The sequence below is a fragment of the Diabrotica undecimpunctata genome, chromosome 2 (genome assembly GCF_040954645.1).
Source record: "Diabrotica undecimpunctata isolate CICGRU chromosome 2, icDiaUnde3, whole genome shotgun sequence".
NCBI lineage: Eukaryota > Metazoa > Arthropoda > Insecta > Coleoptera > Chrysomelidae > Diabrotica > Diabrotica undecimpunctata.
In genome coordinates, this window is record NC_092804.1 from 40558913 (window position 1) to 40579596 (window position 20684).

General features: G+C 33.2%; 1 protein-coding gene across 1 annotated transcript in view; it reads right to left on the bottom strand.

The window, feature by feature from the left end:
- Positions 1-20043, bottom strand: part of LOC140434444 (myrosinase 1-like) — a 60033-nt gene extending 39990 nt beyond the window's left edge. Inside the window, exons 1-4 of the mRNA XM_072522707.1 lie at positions 19909-20043; positions 17030-17296; positions 10807-11198; positions 6139-6233 (exon numbers count right to left, since the gene is read on the bottom strand). Coding sequence (XP_072378808.1) covers positions 6139-6233; positions 10807-11198; positions 17030-17296; positions 19909-19949 — 795 coding nt within the window. The 5' untranslated portion in view covers positions 19950-20043. The remainder of the gene's footprint in view (positions 1-6138; positions 6234-10806; positions 11199-17029; positions 17297-19908) is intronic.
- Between the last annotated feature and the right edge of the window lie 641 nt (positions 20044-20684).

A 20684-nucleotide genomic window follows, 5' to 3' on the forward strand; every position in this document is an offset into this window, starting at 1 on the left:
TTATAAAAAATAACATGCCGCAGTTTGTTATGATTAATTTAGAAAGTTTTGTTGTCGAACCTTACATTTACCCGGTCGTACAGTGTTTTAAGTATCTCCGGTATGGCCATACAGCTAAATATTGCAAAAGCACAATTATTAAATGTAAAATTCTGGATAAATTCATGATGATAAAGAAGATGCCGAATGCACTTACAACGATTATTGTATATATTGTGAAAAACATGACCATAAATTTGTATCAAAAGAATATCCAAAACTTCAGGAAAAATTAAAGATTAAAAAGGTTATGTCTGAACAAAATGTATCCTTTAAGGAAGCCGAAGTTTTAATACAAAAATTGTTACAAACAATAAATTCGAAATTAGAATAACCTAAAAAATTTTTCCCAATAAATGGTAATTTCAACCGTAACGACTATCCTACCAGAAGTAGTAAAAACTGGGTACCACGTACCTCTACCCAACAACCTAAAAAGCGAAAAGCAATCCCCCGTTTTCGTAAATAAATCCTCCCTTTCAAAATTAAAAATATAAACTCAACTCCTATTATTTCTTATTCCCACAGGGAATCTTTTCAATCCTATAAAGAAATATTAGAAATACAAATCTTACAAAAACTCTCATTATATATTAAAAAATGTGTTTAAAAAATTTAATTTAGTAATCCCAAATCAATAAATACTACAAGAGATATAAATAGAATTAAGAACAATTTTAGGTACAATACACTACAGTGATTCTGATAGTGATTATAATTATTATTATTAAATGATAAATATAATGAATGCGATGTAATTGTAACTCAATTAATAAAAATAAAGCCAATCTCGTTAATTTCCGTTACGTTTGACTTAATATTTCTAAATTAAACTTATCTCAAAATAGAACATTTAATTTATCAGGTTTTAATATAATACCTCTATATACATCAGATAAATACAGAGGAATTTCCATTCTCAAATAAAAGTTTGTGTAGCGTATATCAATGACCTTAAAATTTCCCTAGTCTGTATTTATAAACCTCCCAAAATACAAGTAACTAAAAATGACTCGACTAAACGTTTTTCACAGTTGCAGGGTGATGTTGCTATGCGTGGCAATTTTATTGTCATCACACTCGTTGGAACAGAACGAAACTTAAATATACATATAGAATACAAAAGGAAGTGTGGTATTTTTTCACGACAATAAATCAATCCTTGTGGAAGATACCGTCAAATAAAGCAATCACCAAATTTTGTTTGAAGAAACATCGCTGTTTTGAAATAAAAAAGACAAACATTTCTGCAACAATAACATGCAGCGTCTGACCCAGCGTGGACAGCTGCAAATAGCGTCTGTGTCCAGAAGATCGGCTAGAATGCATACCAGAGAAGGCAACGGGAAACCACTCTGGTAAATATACTTCGTGGCATAAGTTAGTTCGATTTCAAACAGGCGTTTGATGGAGTAGATCGACAAAAGATGTTAAAGCAACTTTCTATGTTAGGGATACCCAATAAGTTGGTTAAACTTATTCGAATGACTCTGGAGGGTTCCAAAGCTATGGTGAGAATAGATGGAGATATGACGCAGGCCTTTGATATTGAAAATGGAGTTAAACAAGGTGATGCCTTATCAACAACACTTTTTAATCTAATTTTAGAAGCTGTTGTTAGAAAACTGGATATAAACGGCTGTATTAATACAAGATCAATGCAAATATGCGCATATGCGGATGATGTTGCCATAATAAGCCGCAACAAAAGGGTATTAAGCGAAAAAATTATAGAACTGAAATGAGAATCTGCTACGTTTGGTTTATATATAAATGAAAGCAAAACAAAATATATGAGGTAGACAACCATACCTACAAATATGCCTCCACTTTTCCCTATGATGATGACAACAACACTACTCAAGAAATACAAGCACGGATTAAGTAAGTTACTGAATCGTGAGTCTAAGCTTAGAATCTACAAAACAGTAATTAGACCAGTGGTCCCATATGGATGTGAAACGTGGACCCTCTCAACCACTGATGAAAATCAACTAAGAATATTTGAGAGCAAAATACTAAGATATTTGGACCAACCCAATGCAGCGATGGTTCGTGGAGAATTAAAATGAACCACGAGCTGGATGAACTAATGCAAAGCGCAGATATTGTTAGATTTGTAAAGTCACAAAGACTAAACTTACTTGGTCACCTAAAAAGAACGCCAGATAATCGAGCTGTAAAAGTAGTCCAGAGATGGAAGCCCCAAGAAAATAGAACAAGAGGAAGGCCCCGTAAAAGATGGATAGACGACGTAGAGAAGGATCTTTAAACCATGTACATCAGGCAATGGCGAAGAAAAGTATCCGACAGGGCAGAATGGAAGAACATTGTTAAGCAGGCCAAGACTCACAAAGGGTTGTAGCGCCATAAGAAGAAGAATAATAAGGCATAAGTTAGGGATATTGCCAATATAATAGTAATGATACTTCATTCTGCATCAATTATTTATATGTAAACAATTGAGAAGTATTATAATTTTTTTTATTTATTAACCGATTTTAATTTACCACATCTCATTTTGTGTTTCTTTTTTTCTAAAAAAGTTGTCTGTTGACGTCAAATCTCTAAATAGACAAATTCTTAAGTTATGAGCAAAATAAAAAGTTTGACGTTCTGATTGTTTATTTAAAAATAGTTTGATTAAAAATGAATGAATCCCTAGATGAAAGTCTTTTTGTAATTTGTAATTTTGTCAAACCCGTCTATACACTTGTGTCGAGTAAAAACCTAACTTAATTGGCCTATAAATCAAATTGTATAATTATGCTATTATACATATAGAAATGCGATAGAAGCTTCCCGACTATCTAGTCAACAAGTTCCGTAACCATTTTCATATGTACTTGTACATCAATTTGTAGTAGAAACTGATCACAACCCTCTCGTTTGGATCTACAAAATTAAAGACCCTACTTCTAGATTAGCTCGCTGACGACTTAAGTTAGAGGATTACAATTTTAAAGTTAGATATAAAAAAGAAAAAGAGAACCAAGTAGTCGATGCCCTCGGCAGAATTCAAATAAATGCTCTAAGCTTCAGTTCAGAATGCGCTAAACCTCCAGATACGATTGATGCTTTTGACGCTGAAAATTTTCTCGAGGAATTTGAAAATTTGCAAAATAATACCAACACACAACACACCGCCGTCGAATACCCTATCACAGGAATAGAAATATTACCCGAGCCAATTATCTTAAATCTATCTTAAAACCAGACTATATTTCAAACTGAATGAGCTAAATTTGAGTTATAATACATAAAGATTTTCAATAAACATCGATACACTGTAAACCGCACCAACAACTGTCAAGCAGAAATAGCAGATGCATTGCAAAGTATCTTAAGACCGAATCAAAAATTTGCCATTATAATACCTCATGAATTTAGAGCTTTCATTTGCAATTATTTTAAAGAGAAAATAAAATCCTCAGTAAAGACAATATTCTGCAATAAATTGCTGAAAGATATTGAAGAAGAGAAATGGCAAGTTGAATGTGTAGAAAAATATCACAGAGAAAACCATAATGGAATAGAGAAAACCTGTAAACATCTAAAGCAAAATTTCTATTGGCGTCTATGCAAACCACGATCTCGAACTTTATTTTATAAATAAATGTGAAATATGCATCAAAAACAAATATGAAAGACATCCTTACAGACTTCCACAGTTAGGACCACTACTTGGACAAAAAGCGTTTGACATCTTTGACACATTTACATTTTTCATTGTAATAAAACATTATATTTAACAATAATATATTCATTTTCTAAATATGTGCAGTGTTACAAATTAAACGATAAAACATCTATTTCAATTCTGAACAAACTTAGGCAGTACTTCACTCACCATAACTATCCAAAGAAAGTTGTATGTGATAGCGGCACAGAATTTAACTCAGCAGTCATAAAAGAATTTTTAAAACTCCACAAAATCGAAATTCGTTTTACAACAGTAAATAATTAATCTTCATAATCAATCGATTCATAGGTCTACAAATTTTTCTCCCTTTTCAATTCTAGATGGACCTTATGCCGAGAAAATCCATTTTTTTTACCTTTCCGTATACGAAACATACAATCAAAGACAAAGAGAAATTAAAAGCTTTTATTGATTATTTATACAATAAATAAAAAGAAAAAAGGCAGCTGGTATTAGATAGAAAGAACGAAAACGCTGAAGAAATTCCCAAGATAGATCTTTCAAAAACTTTTTGTTTCAAAAAAGAAACATAAACCAAAACTACAGGTACCTTATTCTATAATACATCTAGATAAACAAGAAAAAACAAAGACTTAGGTAAAACAGACAAACAAAACCCAACCAGTATACATCTTGTTTGTAAGTTTGTTAAAAGAACAAGAAAATGTACAGGCAAAAATACTCAAGCTCAAACTTGTTCACAGGAAAATCCTCACCCTGGGCCGTCAACTCAGGATTCAGGAGATTCAGAATAATGGCTACTATGCTGAGGAGATAGGAAAGTCAAAAGAAATCTTAGACCATTACCATAGACACTTTCTTCATATTTCCCTAGACAATATAATAGAAACTAGCCCAATCAACCAATTCCAAGCTCACTTTAAGAAAACACCTCTCTCACTTCTTTATTCTCAATATAATCATATACGCGAACAAGCAAAAGATGATTTACATAAGATCACTCGTAAACAGAAAAGAGCACTCTTTAACTTTCTCGGAACTGCCATCGAATATATAACAAGGTAACCCAGATGACTGTGACCTTGATCTATTAAAAACACATGTTATTGCAATAGAAAATAAACAAGATGAAATAATTTAACAAAATTTAAAAAAATTTAACAATCAAATCTCATATGGATAATCAATTAATACAAGATTCGATAAACTTTTAGAAAATATAAATATTGATCATACTGCCCTTGAAGCTGCAGTTAAGTTTTCTGCAGATTTTGATAGTTATTTGATTTTGCATAACGAAATAGTAAACATTCAAAATTTTAACTAATTCTTAAGCGAAACTAATTAGAACCATTACTTTATCTCAGTTAAATACTCCAAATATCAATTTTAAAACTTTATCTTAGAAATTCGGTTCTTGTCAGTGATAAGTTAGTAAGTAGTTATATCCGTATGAACTAATCGAAGCATCCAAAATGTTAGTCTGTGTAACCGCCAATACAATGCTCATAATAATTAAAATTCCTATTCTCCACGAAACTTCCTATAGCACCTTTAAAATTTATCCGATCCCAAATAAAGATCACATGATGATGTTACCACCTACACCCTATTATGTTAACAACAAATGGTTTGAAAGCTGCATTGGAGAAAGTGACCACATCATTTGTACCAAAAACGTACAATCCCATTGTACAATACCAAATGTCCATAATTGCACAAAGACCATAGTGACAGAGAACTTTTTCCAAGAAACCAGCAAAGTCATATTGCTAGGAATAATCCATACAATAATAATTCACTAACATGAAGTAAAATCAAAAAGTTTACTAACGACAGAAGAACCAATCGTCATTGAAGGAGTCTAGTTTAACAAGAAAACATCCGAAGACATTTCAATACCAAAAATAGTTCCGATAAAACTATTGCCGGATCACCAGATAAAAATTAAGAAGTTGACGATTTCAAATACTCATGGTCAAATTCAACCCTTCGAAACATCAGATGTTTTACCACAACTTTCAATGGGACTTAGCACCACTTCACTTGCTATACTTATCTTTGTTTTAGCATTTTTAGCAATATTCCTAATTAAAAACGAAGAAGAATTTTCCAAATTCTATTTGGTACGAAACTTCATCCTACCCAAATTCAGATTCTGGATGAATTAATTGCAGAAGTTACTAGGACTTCCAGGACGAAGTCCGAACCAAAGGAGGGAGGAGAAATGTAATAGAAGCTCCCCGACTATCTAGAGTCAGCAAGTTCCGAAGACCAGAGGCTATAAAGAAGGAAGAAAGAAGCCGACGATAAATATTATTAGTTCTTATCTAGTTGTAGTAAATATCTCTGTAAATTTTAACTTAAATTTGAAAATAAATTTTTTTTGAGAAGTTCAAGTGCTTGTGACATATTTATATTGATATTTTAAATACCTCAAAGTCTACGTTGCGTTTGGCTGCTTCTTTATCTTCGGCAGAATCACTCTTAGGTTCGTACCACTCGCAGTCTATAGTAATGCCCATAGGAGCTGAAAATAAAATAAACATCAACTATTTGGTATAAGAATGTCTTTTATTACATAGGTAATCGGGTACTGCAATTGAAGGATTAGATTGATTAAAACAGTATTTATTATATCATCGCTTTTAGGGAAATATTAGTATGATAGGCATATAGGCTTCTGAGGCTGAGAAACAAATTTCTGCAGTTATAGTTTCACAGTTTCACCTCTCTCGGTGGATGCAAGCACAAGGTTTCAATCGACGTTGAAATTTTTTCTGCTGTTAATTTATATTTCTGAACAGTTTCTTCCAACAGTTTAAAGAATTCTTGAACAGCCACCTTGTTAAATCAGGCTTTGTGATTGAAAACTCTTTGTGTCTATTTAAAAATCCCTGCATCATCCCTGTCCAGTCATTTTATGATTTTTGTTAAGGGGGTGCTCAATCCTATTTTTATTAGCAACGTCAAAGGCAAGTTGCCCACATTCTTTCATGGTCAAGCCAAACAATCTTACTTCCATATCTCTAAGATAAACAACAAGTTCTACTTCCTGTTCTGGAGTGAAAACAGGCCTTTTAGTACCTAAAACTTTTGCAACAGAATAACTTGCATTATCTCGTTTTTTTATGTGTCTAAGGAACAATCCATCTCACGAGTTACTACCACTACTATACTATTTTATATCTTATAGTACTTGTTATAGTAATTAAATTTTTAATATTGTAAATAGATAAAAATATGCACAACATATATTAATGTTACAAAAATGTTACAAATAATAATATTGGTAAGAAAACACATCAAAATATACAACACAATTAAGATTAGACACAATTCGACAATTAAGGATGTTAGCCCAATCATCATCATTATCATTCTATTGATTTTTTTCTATTTGTCTCTATTCCTATGTGAGGGCGAGCTCAGGTAGACCGGTCCATCTGGCCTTTGTTGATCTAAAGAAAGCATATGACTCAATACCTAGAGTCAAATTATGGGAAGCAATGAATGATCTCGGAATCCGACAAACACTAATAAAAGCAGTTAAAGCACTATACAAAGAAAACAAAGTAGCTATTAAATGTGGAAATAAAGCCTACAATCCATTTAAGACGACAAAAGGACTTCTACAAGGCTGTGCTACGTCCCCTACTCTGTGTAAAATATTCTTGGAAAAGACACTCAAACCATGGAGGAGAAAGTGCGAAGGAATGGGCATACCAGTAAGAGACGAATACCTATACACCTTAAGTTTTACCGACGATCAAGTAGTCATCGCACAAGATGAAGAAGATCTGAGCTTTATGCTCAGAAAACTAGAAGAAGAATATAAAAACAACGGAATGGACATAAACTTAGAGAAAACCGAATACCTAACAACAGAAAACAAGGATATGAGAAACCTAGAGATAGACGAGGGAAGACAAATAAATGGAACAGATAAATTCAAGTATTTAGGAACCATAATATCGAACCAGGGAACAACAGAAGAAGATATATACAACAGACTGAGACAAACAAGAAACTGTATAAGACAACTAAACTCAGTGTTGTGGGATAAGAACATTACGATAAAGACAAAAAAGAGAATATATAATACCCTGACAAGAAGTATCCTGACATATGGGTCCGAAAACTGGACAATAAACAAGAGAAATAGAGGTAGAATAAGAGCAGTAGAAATGGAGTTCCTGAGGAGAAGCTGTAGACTTACAAAAAGAGACAGAATTGAAAACGCAGAGATTAAGCGGAGAATGGGAGTGCAATCAGACATAATCGACTATATAGAGGAGAAGAGACTATCCTGGTACGGCCACGTCAGAAGAGCGGACAGAGGACGCTGGATAAACAAAATCACATAATGGAGCCCGATTGGAAGAAGAAAGAGAGGAAGACCCCGAAGGTCATTCAGAGATGAAATGAGTGAAGGAAGACAGTGAAAACTGTGGAAATCCTTAGTAGTAGTAGGGTGAGCTCCTTAATTACATTTCTCCATAAGTTTCTATCTTGGTCTATTTTGGTCTTCTACTCCTATTCCTCTCAGGAACCCACAGCTCACCGATTCTTGGTTTTGGGTAATTCACATCTCGACGTTGAACATGACTAAAGCATCTAATATACGCATTCTTAATTTGATAATTTTTGCCACTTCACTCATCCATCTAAGTCTAAGAATTCTCCTTTCTGCCACATGCATTCCCTGTTCGTCTTCCTTTTTAATTGTCCAACATTCTGTATATCATAGCTGGTCTTATGGATGTTTTATAGAATTTTCCCTTCGACTTCATTGGAATTTTTCTGTTACATAAAACTCCTTTCGTTACCTTCTACTTCATCCAGCCAAACCTAATGCTACTTTATGCATCTCCATTGCCCTCTCCATTACTGTCTAATACCAATCTTCCATATTTAAAACAACTATTACTTTTCACAATAATTTCACTATCCAGTTATTATTAAGTTATTACTATCCAGTTATTATAAGTTATTAATCTATTTGTTGTAACTTTATTTTGAATGAATATTCCAAATACTTTGTTTTTGACCTACTAAGTTTTAAACCTATTTTCTTAATACCCTGTCTACACTGTTCCAGTTTTTGTTTTAAATAGTTTTTATAATTTTCTACTAATATTACATCCTCAGCATACATTTAGCAACAGGGAATGTTACCTTATAGTTTCGCTGTTATCTGATCCAACAGCAATGAGAATAAATAAAGATTAAGCACCGAGCCTTGGTGTAATCATACTTTTATATGAAAGTTATCAGTCTCTCCCACACCTATGCTAAGACTCATATTGTTACTTCCTCATACATGACTATCACAATCTTTACATATTCCCGAAAACTCCTTTCCTATTGAGCGCCCACTATAGAATCTCTAATCTAATCGAGGAACTCTATCATGTGCTTCCACATGATCAATGAATACCATACGAGCGTTTTTTTATTCCTCCATTTTCCTTCAACTACCATTTTATTTGGTGGCCGGAGCCTTTTTTAAATTTTTTTGGGATTTTTTTTGAGGGTAGTTTTGAAACATAAGAACATCGTTAGTAAATTGCCAATGCCAAAATGCCGTGTTATCTTCTGTTAATAAAGCTACAATTTCCTAGACGATGTTTGCCAGTATTTGCTGTTTAGATCTTCTATGCATCCATTGATGGTACATATTATATCTTTATATCTCTTACAGTATCGGGCTGTGGTTATCTTATAGCTCAGCAAATTTTATTCTGGCTTTTTTTCCATCGTGTTTATTGTCCAAAGTTAATCACCCTGTAGTTTTGCGAAAACTTATTGTATTTTCCTGGCTTCAGGATCATGATAGCAAAGGCTTCTTTCATAGGTTGGTAAGGTTACTTATTTCCTTCGGAGAGGCGGGTTGCTTATTTTGCTATCTTCTTCGGGCATTTCTTGTTTTTTTGACTTCTTCATTGAATTCTATGTGTTTGTATTGGTGATAGTTAAATGTACACTCTCCACCAAGGGTCCTTTTCATCATCTCGACTTATTTTCATTAGAGTAGACAATTTTATTTTCCCCGTGAAGTGGGGGAATGGGTTTTCTATCGTCTTTAAATGTTCTTTGGAGTATTTAAGTATTTTGCTAGTTATGACTCCATTTCTTGTAGATGGTTGTCCTACTTTTGACTTCTGTGTTCTGTAAGTACCAATTTAAAAACTCTTTAGTGAGTTTCTTCAATTCTTGTCATTCTGGTTTCTGGTTCTTCTGGCTTTATTTTTGGCTCTATTCTTTTCCCTTATCATTTTTCATCCTTTATTTCCTGGATGACGTCTTTGAATCTTCCCATTTAGATTTGTAGCTCTTTTGACTTTTTCTTCTATTTCTTGTGGATTTTTGATTGTTAAGATGTTGCTCATTCCAATGCTCACAAGTCTTTTGTAGTTTAAGCACTTTGTTTTTTTCCTTTTTCTTGTTGCTGTATTGTTTTCTTTCCATGTACCTATTTCTAGTACTAAGTAAATGTGAATTCCTGATCTTTCGTTTAGTGTTGGGATCTGTTTATAGTCTTAGGTTTTTATCCACTACTATATCCAGATGGGTAGGTAGAGCATTCTCTGAGGAATATGTAGGCTCAATGGGCCCTGTTGCTATGGTGTCTTTGTTGTTATCTAGATACTGATACTTGTTTAGTAGTCTTCAGTTTCTGTTCGTAGCTCTATCGTTCCAGTTTGGGGATCTTGTATTTACCGACACATATAACAAAGCAAATCATTTTTTTTATAGAGGCATATTCCTTACCAGCCACTTGTCTTAAATATTGGCATTTCACTATTGGAATGTTGTAAAATTGAGGAAAAATCGAGAAAAGTGGAGGAACATTGGCAAGACCAACTTATGATAACTTATGGTAACAAAATACCTGTATCGGCTCAGCAAATAAGAAACAGAAGAAAAAAAATTAATTCTACAAAAAAATTTGTTAAACATTTGAAAGTTTTTTTATTCTTAAGGACATACTTATAGTTCTTTTTTATAATTTATTTTTTAATGCAAATTAACTCATTCATCGCGTCCTGGAACAGACTGTATTGCTAGTACTTATATAAAGGTTATATTGTTATACATACCTGTACGGTTTAGAGCCTTGTACATATGATACGTTTCGGCATGGGCCTTCAGGACAGTATATACACACTCATATTCTCCTACTCCTGAACTGTGTATGCCTGGTGCGAATATGCCAGTTCCGTATCCAAAATGACAAATTTGTTTAGGTTCGTTAAAGGTAATCCATACTCCTACATCTGGAAGTTCCTCGATGACTATTTTGGCGTACTCTACAAAAAGTTCTGCTAAGTTAGAATTTGGCCAACCTAAACCAGCAAGGGGTTGGGGCAGATCCCAGTGGAAGATTGTTGCAACCGGGGTAATGTTGCGATTTACCAACTCTTTCGTAAGATTCTTATAATATTGAAGTCCCTCCGGATTCACCTTGTTGGCATAACCAGTTGGAAGTATTCTAAAACGTGAAACTATTCATCAGGAAAATATTAAATTACCTACCGCAAAAACTAGCATCAAAATACGTAAATAAATCAAGTCAAGATTTGTGTTAATTAATCATTTATTAATAATGTATATCTTTTAAACCAATAAAGTATTGGAGGAAAAGAAAAGAACGTATAGTTTCCAAATATAATTTGTGCGTGATTACGTACAACTGGTAAATGTGTAACGACTGAATTTATGTATACTCCAGTCGTCAGAGATGAAAATGCCACTGAACCTCTAAAAAGCATGCGAACAAGATAAACTTTGCAGAGAATATTAATTTTAGGATCCCAAAAAAGATGCAAAAAAGTTTACCACTTTTACCCCCGGGCTTCCCTTTAAAATCCCCCTCACAGGAGGGTAAAAACGCAAAAAATCGATTTACCAAGAATCTGCACATCCTAGAAAAAAATATTTAAAAAAAATGTAGCTGAGATGATTTTAAACAAAAGTGCTTATAAGCATTTTTTGTATAGAATAAACCGTTCTCTTAAAAACAACGCTTGAAGCGACCGTCGATTTTGCATGTCAGTTAAGCGCGCGAAATCAATGTTCAATAAAATTTGTATCAGCTCGACGGTACAAATGCGATAACTTATGATTCAAGTGACCATTCGACAAAAATCAAGATGCGTTTTAAAGGTAAAGATTTCGTATGCAGTTTTTGTATTTTCCCGCAAAAAAACTTAGATTTTATATAGGTGTTAAATAAATATAAGTGACGCGATTTTGCCATTTTTATTATTCTCACGAGATCAATACAATCTATCCCGTTCATTGACTGACCACTATGAAGTTTCGATTACTAGAGACTAACCTTTAAAACCTATAGCATGAAATTTTAGTTTTAAGTTTTGGCAAGAAATGTGAGGCATTTGAAATATTCCTAAAAAACGTTGGATTTAAATTTGCACACAACAAACGATCTAAAACATTTAAAACTTTTTTTTAATTACACTAGTATGTTTTCCAAAAGCACAAAACTTCTGCAATAATCACATCCAAAATAGTCTTCTTATTAACTACGGGCGCCCAACCATGAATCTCAAATACGGGCGCGGTGTACTCTATACACCAGTTACAAATAGCTACAGAAACAAAATTTCTTTAATAATTAGAACTATATTAAATTGCACAACTTGTGTTTAATCAATAATTAGTTATTATATAATAAAAAATAAAACTAAAAAATAATTCAAAATGTTAAACCAGTGAGAAAAAACGAAAACAGTAATTTATTACATATTGAAACACCGACCTAAAAAAATATGCGAAAATTTTTAAATTTTTAACTAGGTAGAAAAATAAACACATACGAGTCTTTATTCACTTTCGTCTTCTTCCTGGTTATTTGAGTCAATACACTCAGAACAAATAATGGTGGAATGTTCTTTGCAAACCATTCTCCTGCATGTCTGACACGAAATGGTTGTTACTCTATTTTTACGCCTTCCGCAGCAATAGCAGCTTCCTCGTATTTTTGCTGGTTGTTCTTCTTCTTCTTGTTCCACTACAGTAGCTTTATATTTCTTCAGGAAAAGTTTTAAATCTAAGGGCAAACTCTGTATTTCAGCTCGTTCTGAAAGGTGTGGTCTCAACAAAGATAAGGATAATTCCTTTAAAAATATCCTTCATATTTTTGAGGATTGTTTATATTTGCAGCATTATACAGGATTTGGCTGTTAATTCCTGCGATGTTTAGGAGCTGAAAAAATATAACCATCGGCCACCTTTGCGTTCTCCTTGATACCGAGTATGTAACGCACATTTTATCTACTGTGTCGACACCTCCTTTGTGAGAATTATAATCTAAAATTATATTTGGCTTTTTTTTCTCCGGATCTACTGCAGAATCATTATGCATGGTTAATATCAAAGGCACAGCTTTATTTTTTGCAGGGACATATGACACTATAGTTACCTCTTTTTAAAATCCGAAAAGGGACGATCCAACTTCTCTTTCTTTATGTGGTAGGAACTCCAACGGCAGCTCCCGTTTATTTTTCTTTAGTGTGCCAACCATTTTAGTTTATCTTTCAAAAGATCATTGGCCAATGAGTAACTTGTGTACCAATTATCACATGTCAAGTTCCGGTTTTTCCCTTTCCAGTCTTGAAGTAAACGATGTACAATATCAGCAGGTTTATTTGATTTGTTATAAGGTCCTTGTGGCTGATTACCACAATACACCTCTAAATTTGTAACATAAAATGTCTGGGCATCACACAATACAAATACTTTTAACCCATACTTTGCAGACTTGGACGGGATATATTGAATAAAACTGCATCTACCTCTGAAAGGTATTAATATTTCGTCAATTGTTACTTCTTCTCCTAAACAGTAGTTATTGTTGCAGTTCTCCACAAAACGATCCAGTGTAACTCGAATAGCAGCAAGCTTATCAGTTTCCTTGCGTATCCCTCTACTATTTTTGTCATCAAATCTTAGAGCAGCAAGCAAAAATAAAAATCGATCATGCACGCTCTAAATATTTCTGAGCCGGTTCCGTCTTTAGTCCACAATTCAAGAAAATGTGTATGATTTTGCTTTTTAGTTCCTGCAAGAAGTAGTAGTCCGATAAATGCCATAATTTCTGTTTTTTTTTGTGTCTTTAGCCCGTCTCGGCCGGTTATACTTTATGCGCATATTTGCAATTTTCAAGTTTGGACACTCAACTATATTTTCAATAATGTCGCCACTAAAAACTTTTTCGAAAGCACTTCTTTCATTGGTAATATCTCTACCACTCAGCTTTGGCCCAGGAAGTATTTTTACAATATTTTTGCTGGAAGTTTTGCTACTTTTGCTCACCACTGAATATTTATACCACTTTGTTTGTTTATCTTTCGCTATAAAATACTCATACTGATCTTCATCGCTTTCTAAACTCTCACCATCGCTCTCTTTATCTGAATCAGAAGACTCTTTATCATTTAGTTCTATCTCCGACTCAGTGTTATAATCGTTGTCTTCCGTAATTTCTTCCTCTTCTTCTGACGAACTAGCATCCTCTTTTCCCTAACTTCTTCCTTAGGTTCTTCTTCGAACAATGCTTCACCCATAGCTCTAATCTCATCTTGTGTGAGACTTTTAGGGTTTCTAACACGCACTCGATCCCTGTAAAAATATTTCTCCTAAGTTTCCATTTCACATTTTTGTATAAAAAGTACATTGTAACATTTACTACACAGAAAATAACTCGTTTGCAGGTAATTTAAAGTTTAACATTCGTTAAATTTACTTACATAACTATGTGCGTGGTGTAATGAAGGCACCGTTCGGGAACTCACTTTGATATTTTTTATCACAACTCAACTATTCGATCAAAAATCACGTATCGACTGTAACAGACAATGGTTGATACTATACTGATAGGAGTGATAGGTTACGTCGAGCGCCGTAAACGCAGAAAATAGTTTTAAGAAACGGCAACCAACTTAACACGCATGGTGTACTGTGTACACCGTAGCCCGTAGTTAAAGGTTAAATGCATTTCCCGTGACGTGTGATCGTTTGTAATGTAAAACATTAAATTCTGCGTTTTTAATTCATATTTCAAATGCCTCATATTTGTTACCACAACTCAAAATTAAAATTTTTGTCATAGGTATTTAAGGTTGCTCTCTAATAATGAAAATTTTACTACAACTGATCAACGAAAGTGATCAATTTTATTGATCTCATGATAATCGTAAAAAATGGCAAAAATCGCGCCACGTTAATTTATTTAACACTTTTATAAAAATTGAGTTTTTTCTCGGTAAAATACAAAAACTGCATACGAAAGCTGCACTCTTTGCCTTTAAAACACATCTCAAATTTTGTTCATAGGAGATTTGGATCAAAAGATATCGAATGTTTACCGTATTACTGATACAAATTTTCGACCAATAAATGTTACCTTGAAAAATTTCATCCCTATATTGGAAGTGGAGATAAATTACAGGGTAGCTCGTTAGGAAGTTCCGTAACCGAAAAGCTGTATACAGGGTTTTTACCACAAGAACCTGTTATTTATTGATAATTTTTTTACATCTTTACCTTCATTGACAAGGTTAAGAGATCAAAAGCTACGCCGTATCGGCACAATTAGAAAAGACAAAATTGAAAGAGCTCCACTCAAAGAAATAAAAAAAAACAAATTCGTGGAACTTCCCACGCTCTACATAGAGGCGAACATCAGCTCACTCTTATTCGCTAAAATGACAATAATGAAGTTACTATGTATAAATATTTACTATAGAAAACTAACAGATGGTCCAGAAAAGACAGAAAAATTATAGCGGCCCATCAACCAAACGTTGTGCAAATGTATAACAAGGGAATGGGTGGTGTAGACTTATTGGATAAGCTGAGAGGTTTATATAGGATTAGAATTCGATCAAAAAATATTATTGGGCTATATTTAGAGTTTGCTTCAATGGGGAGATAGTAATGTGGCTTCTTTACCGCAACATTGAGGCTATTTCTGTATTAAAATTTTACAGGCGAATTGTGGAGTCCCTGCTGATAGCTCCAAAAACATGTTGCTGACCAAATTCGTTTAGATAATGTGGGTAATTTGGTAAACAAAATTGAAAAACAACGAAGTTGTGGCAAATGTGGCAAGTGTACCAAATATCTATGCAATAAATGTAATGTAGGACTTCACCCCGAGCAATGTTTTGTCAAATATCACACGTTGTAAAAAATTTAAAATAAATGAAATGTAATATATCATACGTTAAAAAAAAAGACAGTTAGAAAGAAAAAAAAAACATTTTGCACATTTCTATTGGAAAAACCTCTCTTTATTTCATTCTGAAGTTTTGATTTCGTTTTGATAAAAATTCAATTTTTGGCATTAATATGTTAAGATGTTTTATTTTTATATATATTTTGTATAAAATTTTTTCTGTCAAATTCATTGGAAAGAAGATATTGTAAAAAAACTGTTATTAGGCGTCATTATTCCAAAATGGTGCGAGAGCGGCGGAGATACGAGGTTAAAAAATTACCAATTTTTAAAACTCTTCTTCATCTTCTTCACGTGCCATATTAGAGTTATCTGACATTGGCGATCACCATTGCGAAGGCTTCTCGATCTTCTGTCACATGGAATAATTGTCCTGCATTTGATATCTCAGTCCATTCACGAATGTTTTTTAACCAAGAACTATTTTCTTTCTACACCTCTATGGCCTTTTATTTTACCTTTAAGTATCAGTTGTAATATTTTATATGTGTGTTCATTCTCACTGAGCGTAAAATATAAGAAATTAAATAATTTACTTTTTAAGTAACGTATTCTGAATCTTTTTAACTTAGTATATTGGTAGGTCCATCAAAATAAACAGGCTGCGGTGGCTAGACCACATAAAACCTACCAAATAGAGAGGGCAGGATCTAAAAACAAGTAAAATAATCAAAATTATCGAAAAAACCAGACCATCCAATACAATATTCTTCGGTAAAATACAATAAATTATTAAATTTTTAAACCACGTAAAAAAAGTATTTTAACAAGAGTGATGCTAAAAAAAGCTAAATCTTTCTTTATATCATGAGCGCCATCTATTGGATGTCCTAAGAACTTATTAAACGACTATAGGTTTCCTGAATTTCGTTTTGTTTATTTTTATTCTTTTTAACTTGAATATATATTATAAGCCAAAATTTATTTTATTTAAAATGTTATGCGTCAATTTTGATCACTTGTATTTGTAAATCTTTATGATCGAGATAATTTCTGACACGCATTTAATATATCTACATTTTGTTATCACAGGCTCTAACTTAATAAAAAATAATATTTACCTCGACCAAGAAATTGAAAATCTGTAGAAATTTACTCCCAAATCTTGCAAAAGTTCAACATCTTCTTTATACTTGTGGTAGGAGTCGCATGCTACATTTCCTGTTTCGTTGTTCCAGATTGGAGATAGATCTTGGTGGACCATATGATCCCAAATATTTTCTCCTTTCCCATCTTCCTCCCATGCACCCTCAATTTGGTACGCCGATGTAGCTACGCCAAATAAAAAGTCTTCAGGAAAGTGTCCATTGTTTTTGGCTTGAGTATACCTAAGAAGTAAAAAGTACTAGACACGGTTAAATTTTATAAACGATAAATCAAAATATTAAGTGTATGTATGTGTGTGTTGTGTATACTGTAGCTTTTATGGTCTTTGTATTGATTAACGTCTGATTGAGCCGTTTAATTTAGTTTGTTGTTTCTGGTTAACGTCATATTCATAAACAGTCTATAATTTATATCCAACTAGAGTCCCCGGTAAACTAGTATTGTAGGTTTGTTTTTTTCTGTTTATAAAACCTATTAGTTAGAGAGCCCGTCGGCAAAAAGTTTATGATACATGCGATCTCCAAACTTTGAGTATCGCTCCATGAGACTAAGTCTGACACGGTTTCCCTCTGCAATTTCTTTTGGTTGTGCGCATTTTTTAGTTGCAGTTATTGTTGTTTTACCAATCAATAAGGTACCTGTACCTTTTACCGACCACTTAAGGTTTTCCTTATGAGCAGGTTCAATATTAAAAAGAATACATTTTTATTTTTCTTTGCCTAATTTTTAAAGATAAGTTTTAATCTATCTGATTCAGCTAGTAATTTAAAAAAAATAATATTATCACAGTTTAATTATTTTTTTAAATGTTTTAATAATTATGAACAATTTCATTAAAATGCTCCCTTCACCGACCGACTCGAAAAATACTCACTTATCACTGACCGATTGTTTTGCTAATACCGACCACAAGCACCTAATTACCGGACATTTCAGTCCTATTAGCGACCTTCTTGGGGGACTAATTATTTAAGCAATTAAGTGTATTTTCCTCGTCACGACAGATTTGCTTGAAAATTTGAATCTAGGCTCTAGTAGGAATCTAGGTGAAAAAACATACGTTCCAAATTAGTCCAGAAATGGATAAATTAACTAATTATTCTCAGCAGCTTTTATACTATAAAGTTTTTCACTAAGTCAATACTTTTTGAGTTACAAATTACAAGAGACAAGAGCCTAAATATCAACAACAAAAATAAAATGTAAACAAAGAAGAAAATTTTATGTGTTAAGTAGGACCACATTACATGCTGATAACGAGGATAATAATTGAGTGCAGGCTTTTGTTCGTTTGGTAAGAGCTAGGTCTAATTTCAAAGTGGCCCAAAACACAAAAACCAGACTCAACACGTCCAGTTGGTAGGCTCACAAAACGTCGGTGTGACAGCTGAACCTTAAGTTGACAACAAGGCAGTTGACAGAAATTACAGGACCTCGTCCTATTATAAAAAGAATATAAAAATGAAAAGTATGTAATCTCAAAAAAATATTTAGCTACACAAAAAAATGCTATTTAACTTTTAACTACAAAGTATTAGGAAGTAGTGTTTGAAATGATCTAATGAACTCCGTCCCGTCAGCACTCCCTACATACACACTCCCACCGCACTCTGCCTCTATTGACGTATGCTAGAGGAGATGGAAGGCCTAGGACCGTATAAGACAGCAGCCGACAGCAGCATGAGAGAGACGAGTTTTGCTAGAGTACTGATCTAGTGGAAACTCCACCTGGCCCTAGGATATTGACTAAAGGCCAACCGCTTTTGCTACAGTAATGATCTAGTGGCAGTGGACCGTATCCGGTCTGGAAGTAATCATCTGAGACAGATCTATTCTTCCTGTGTCCTCGTCGGACCTAGTGTTGATTAGCCCGTTACATCTCTATACCTTCGACTCGTCGCTTTCCGTCTTCGCCGAGTGTGTCACATCATAATTACGAGTAATGTGTTCTTCACAGATAAAGCTAGGTTTTGTGTCTACCCCGATTCAAGAAAAATAAGAGTTTTGAGAGGATCTGATCGACAAGAGAGAGTTAGGTATGTGGAAGGCACTTTGAATGAATATCAACATATTGAGCAGGTCCTTATTTGCGTTATATGCCGAATAATGCAAGACCACATACAGCAGCAACAGTAAGAGATTGGTTTCATAATGGGGATATTACACTTTTACCTTGGCCAGCACATTTGCCAGATCTTTATCCCGCCAAGCATGTATTAAGTATAATTAAGTGAGATATTGCCAGTGATATACTAGACAAGATCGTTAAGATCTTTCTACACAAGAATGGATCCTATTGCCTCAAAAGGAAATTGATAATTTAATTTTAGGCATGCCAAGATGGTGTCATGCTGTAATTAATGCTGCTGGAGGAAACACAGATTATTGAACACATTTGTTGTTAGATTTTTATGTTTTATACTGAGTTTTATGTTAAAAATTTCCATTAAGTTATTGCACTTTTAACTTTTGTTTGATTATTTTATCATAAAGAAATCATAGAAATCACTGAAATTAAGATAAATTGATTACTGACTAATCAGGAAATGTAACGGTATGTGACTTTTAAAATTTAATGAAAATTGATGTAGATATCAAAAAAAACTTTATGTTTCTTAGACATGTTTGATTTGCATATTTATTGATGCTGATAAAAAGAACATCGGTTACAATATCTGGATGTGTGCAATGGCTAAAAAATAATTAAAGACCATGAAATTATTCTTGCTGTGTTTAAAAATATCTTTAAAAATAGATGTGCAGCAATTATGTTGATTAGAACCAATATACAAAAAGTTAAACTCTATACTATAGAGAAAAGTCTTGTACTTACGTAACCAGAATTAAAAAACAAAAAAAGTGTTTCCCAATCATTTTCACCCAACAATAGCTGAACTTGTCTTTAAAGGTCTTATAAGATATAATGCAAATTTATATAAGATTATTTTTGAAGTATTTGTTTATCAGTTTAAAAAACATTTAGATTATTTTTTTGCGCAACATTTATGTAGCACTTTCATCTACTAAATACTACTTAATGTATAATTTCTTTTTATCATCCATTTGTAAAAAACCCCATGATTTAAAGAAATATTGAAATTTTTGTAATATTATTAAACACTATATTGACGCAAGTCCTTGATTAAAGAAATTCTTCAACATACTTACAAACTACAGAATTGTCAGATGGATCACTAACGCTCTGCTGAATCATAGGCAGGTAATAATCACACTCTTCAAAAGAAAAATACGGCTTATTTTAAAAACCTTTCCCCTATCTGTCCTTTGTTTTTCCTAAAAAGATGTAGTGATGTTATGCCATTCAGTTTACTTTAGTATGCACTTATTTCTGCATGCACGTTTTACTTGGACTTGTTTTGTCTACTATTATGTCTACTACTATATATTCTACTGTCTACTGTCACGTCTACTACTATTCTTGCTACGAGTTCAAACTATATAAGTAAATTAGACTCTTTAGAGGTCCAATTTGAATAACTTTAATATTCAACTCCAAACTACATAAAGCACACCTTAGATTTTATTAGAGCAATAGTAAGCAATAATTCAAGAAGTACGGGATGCAATAAAACATCTAAAAAATGATGA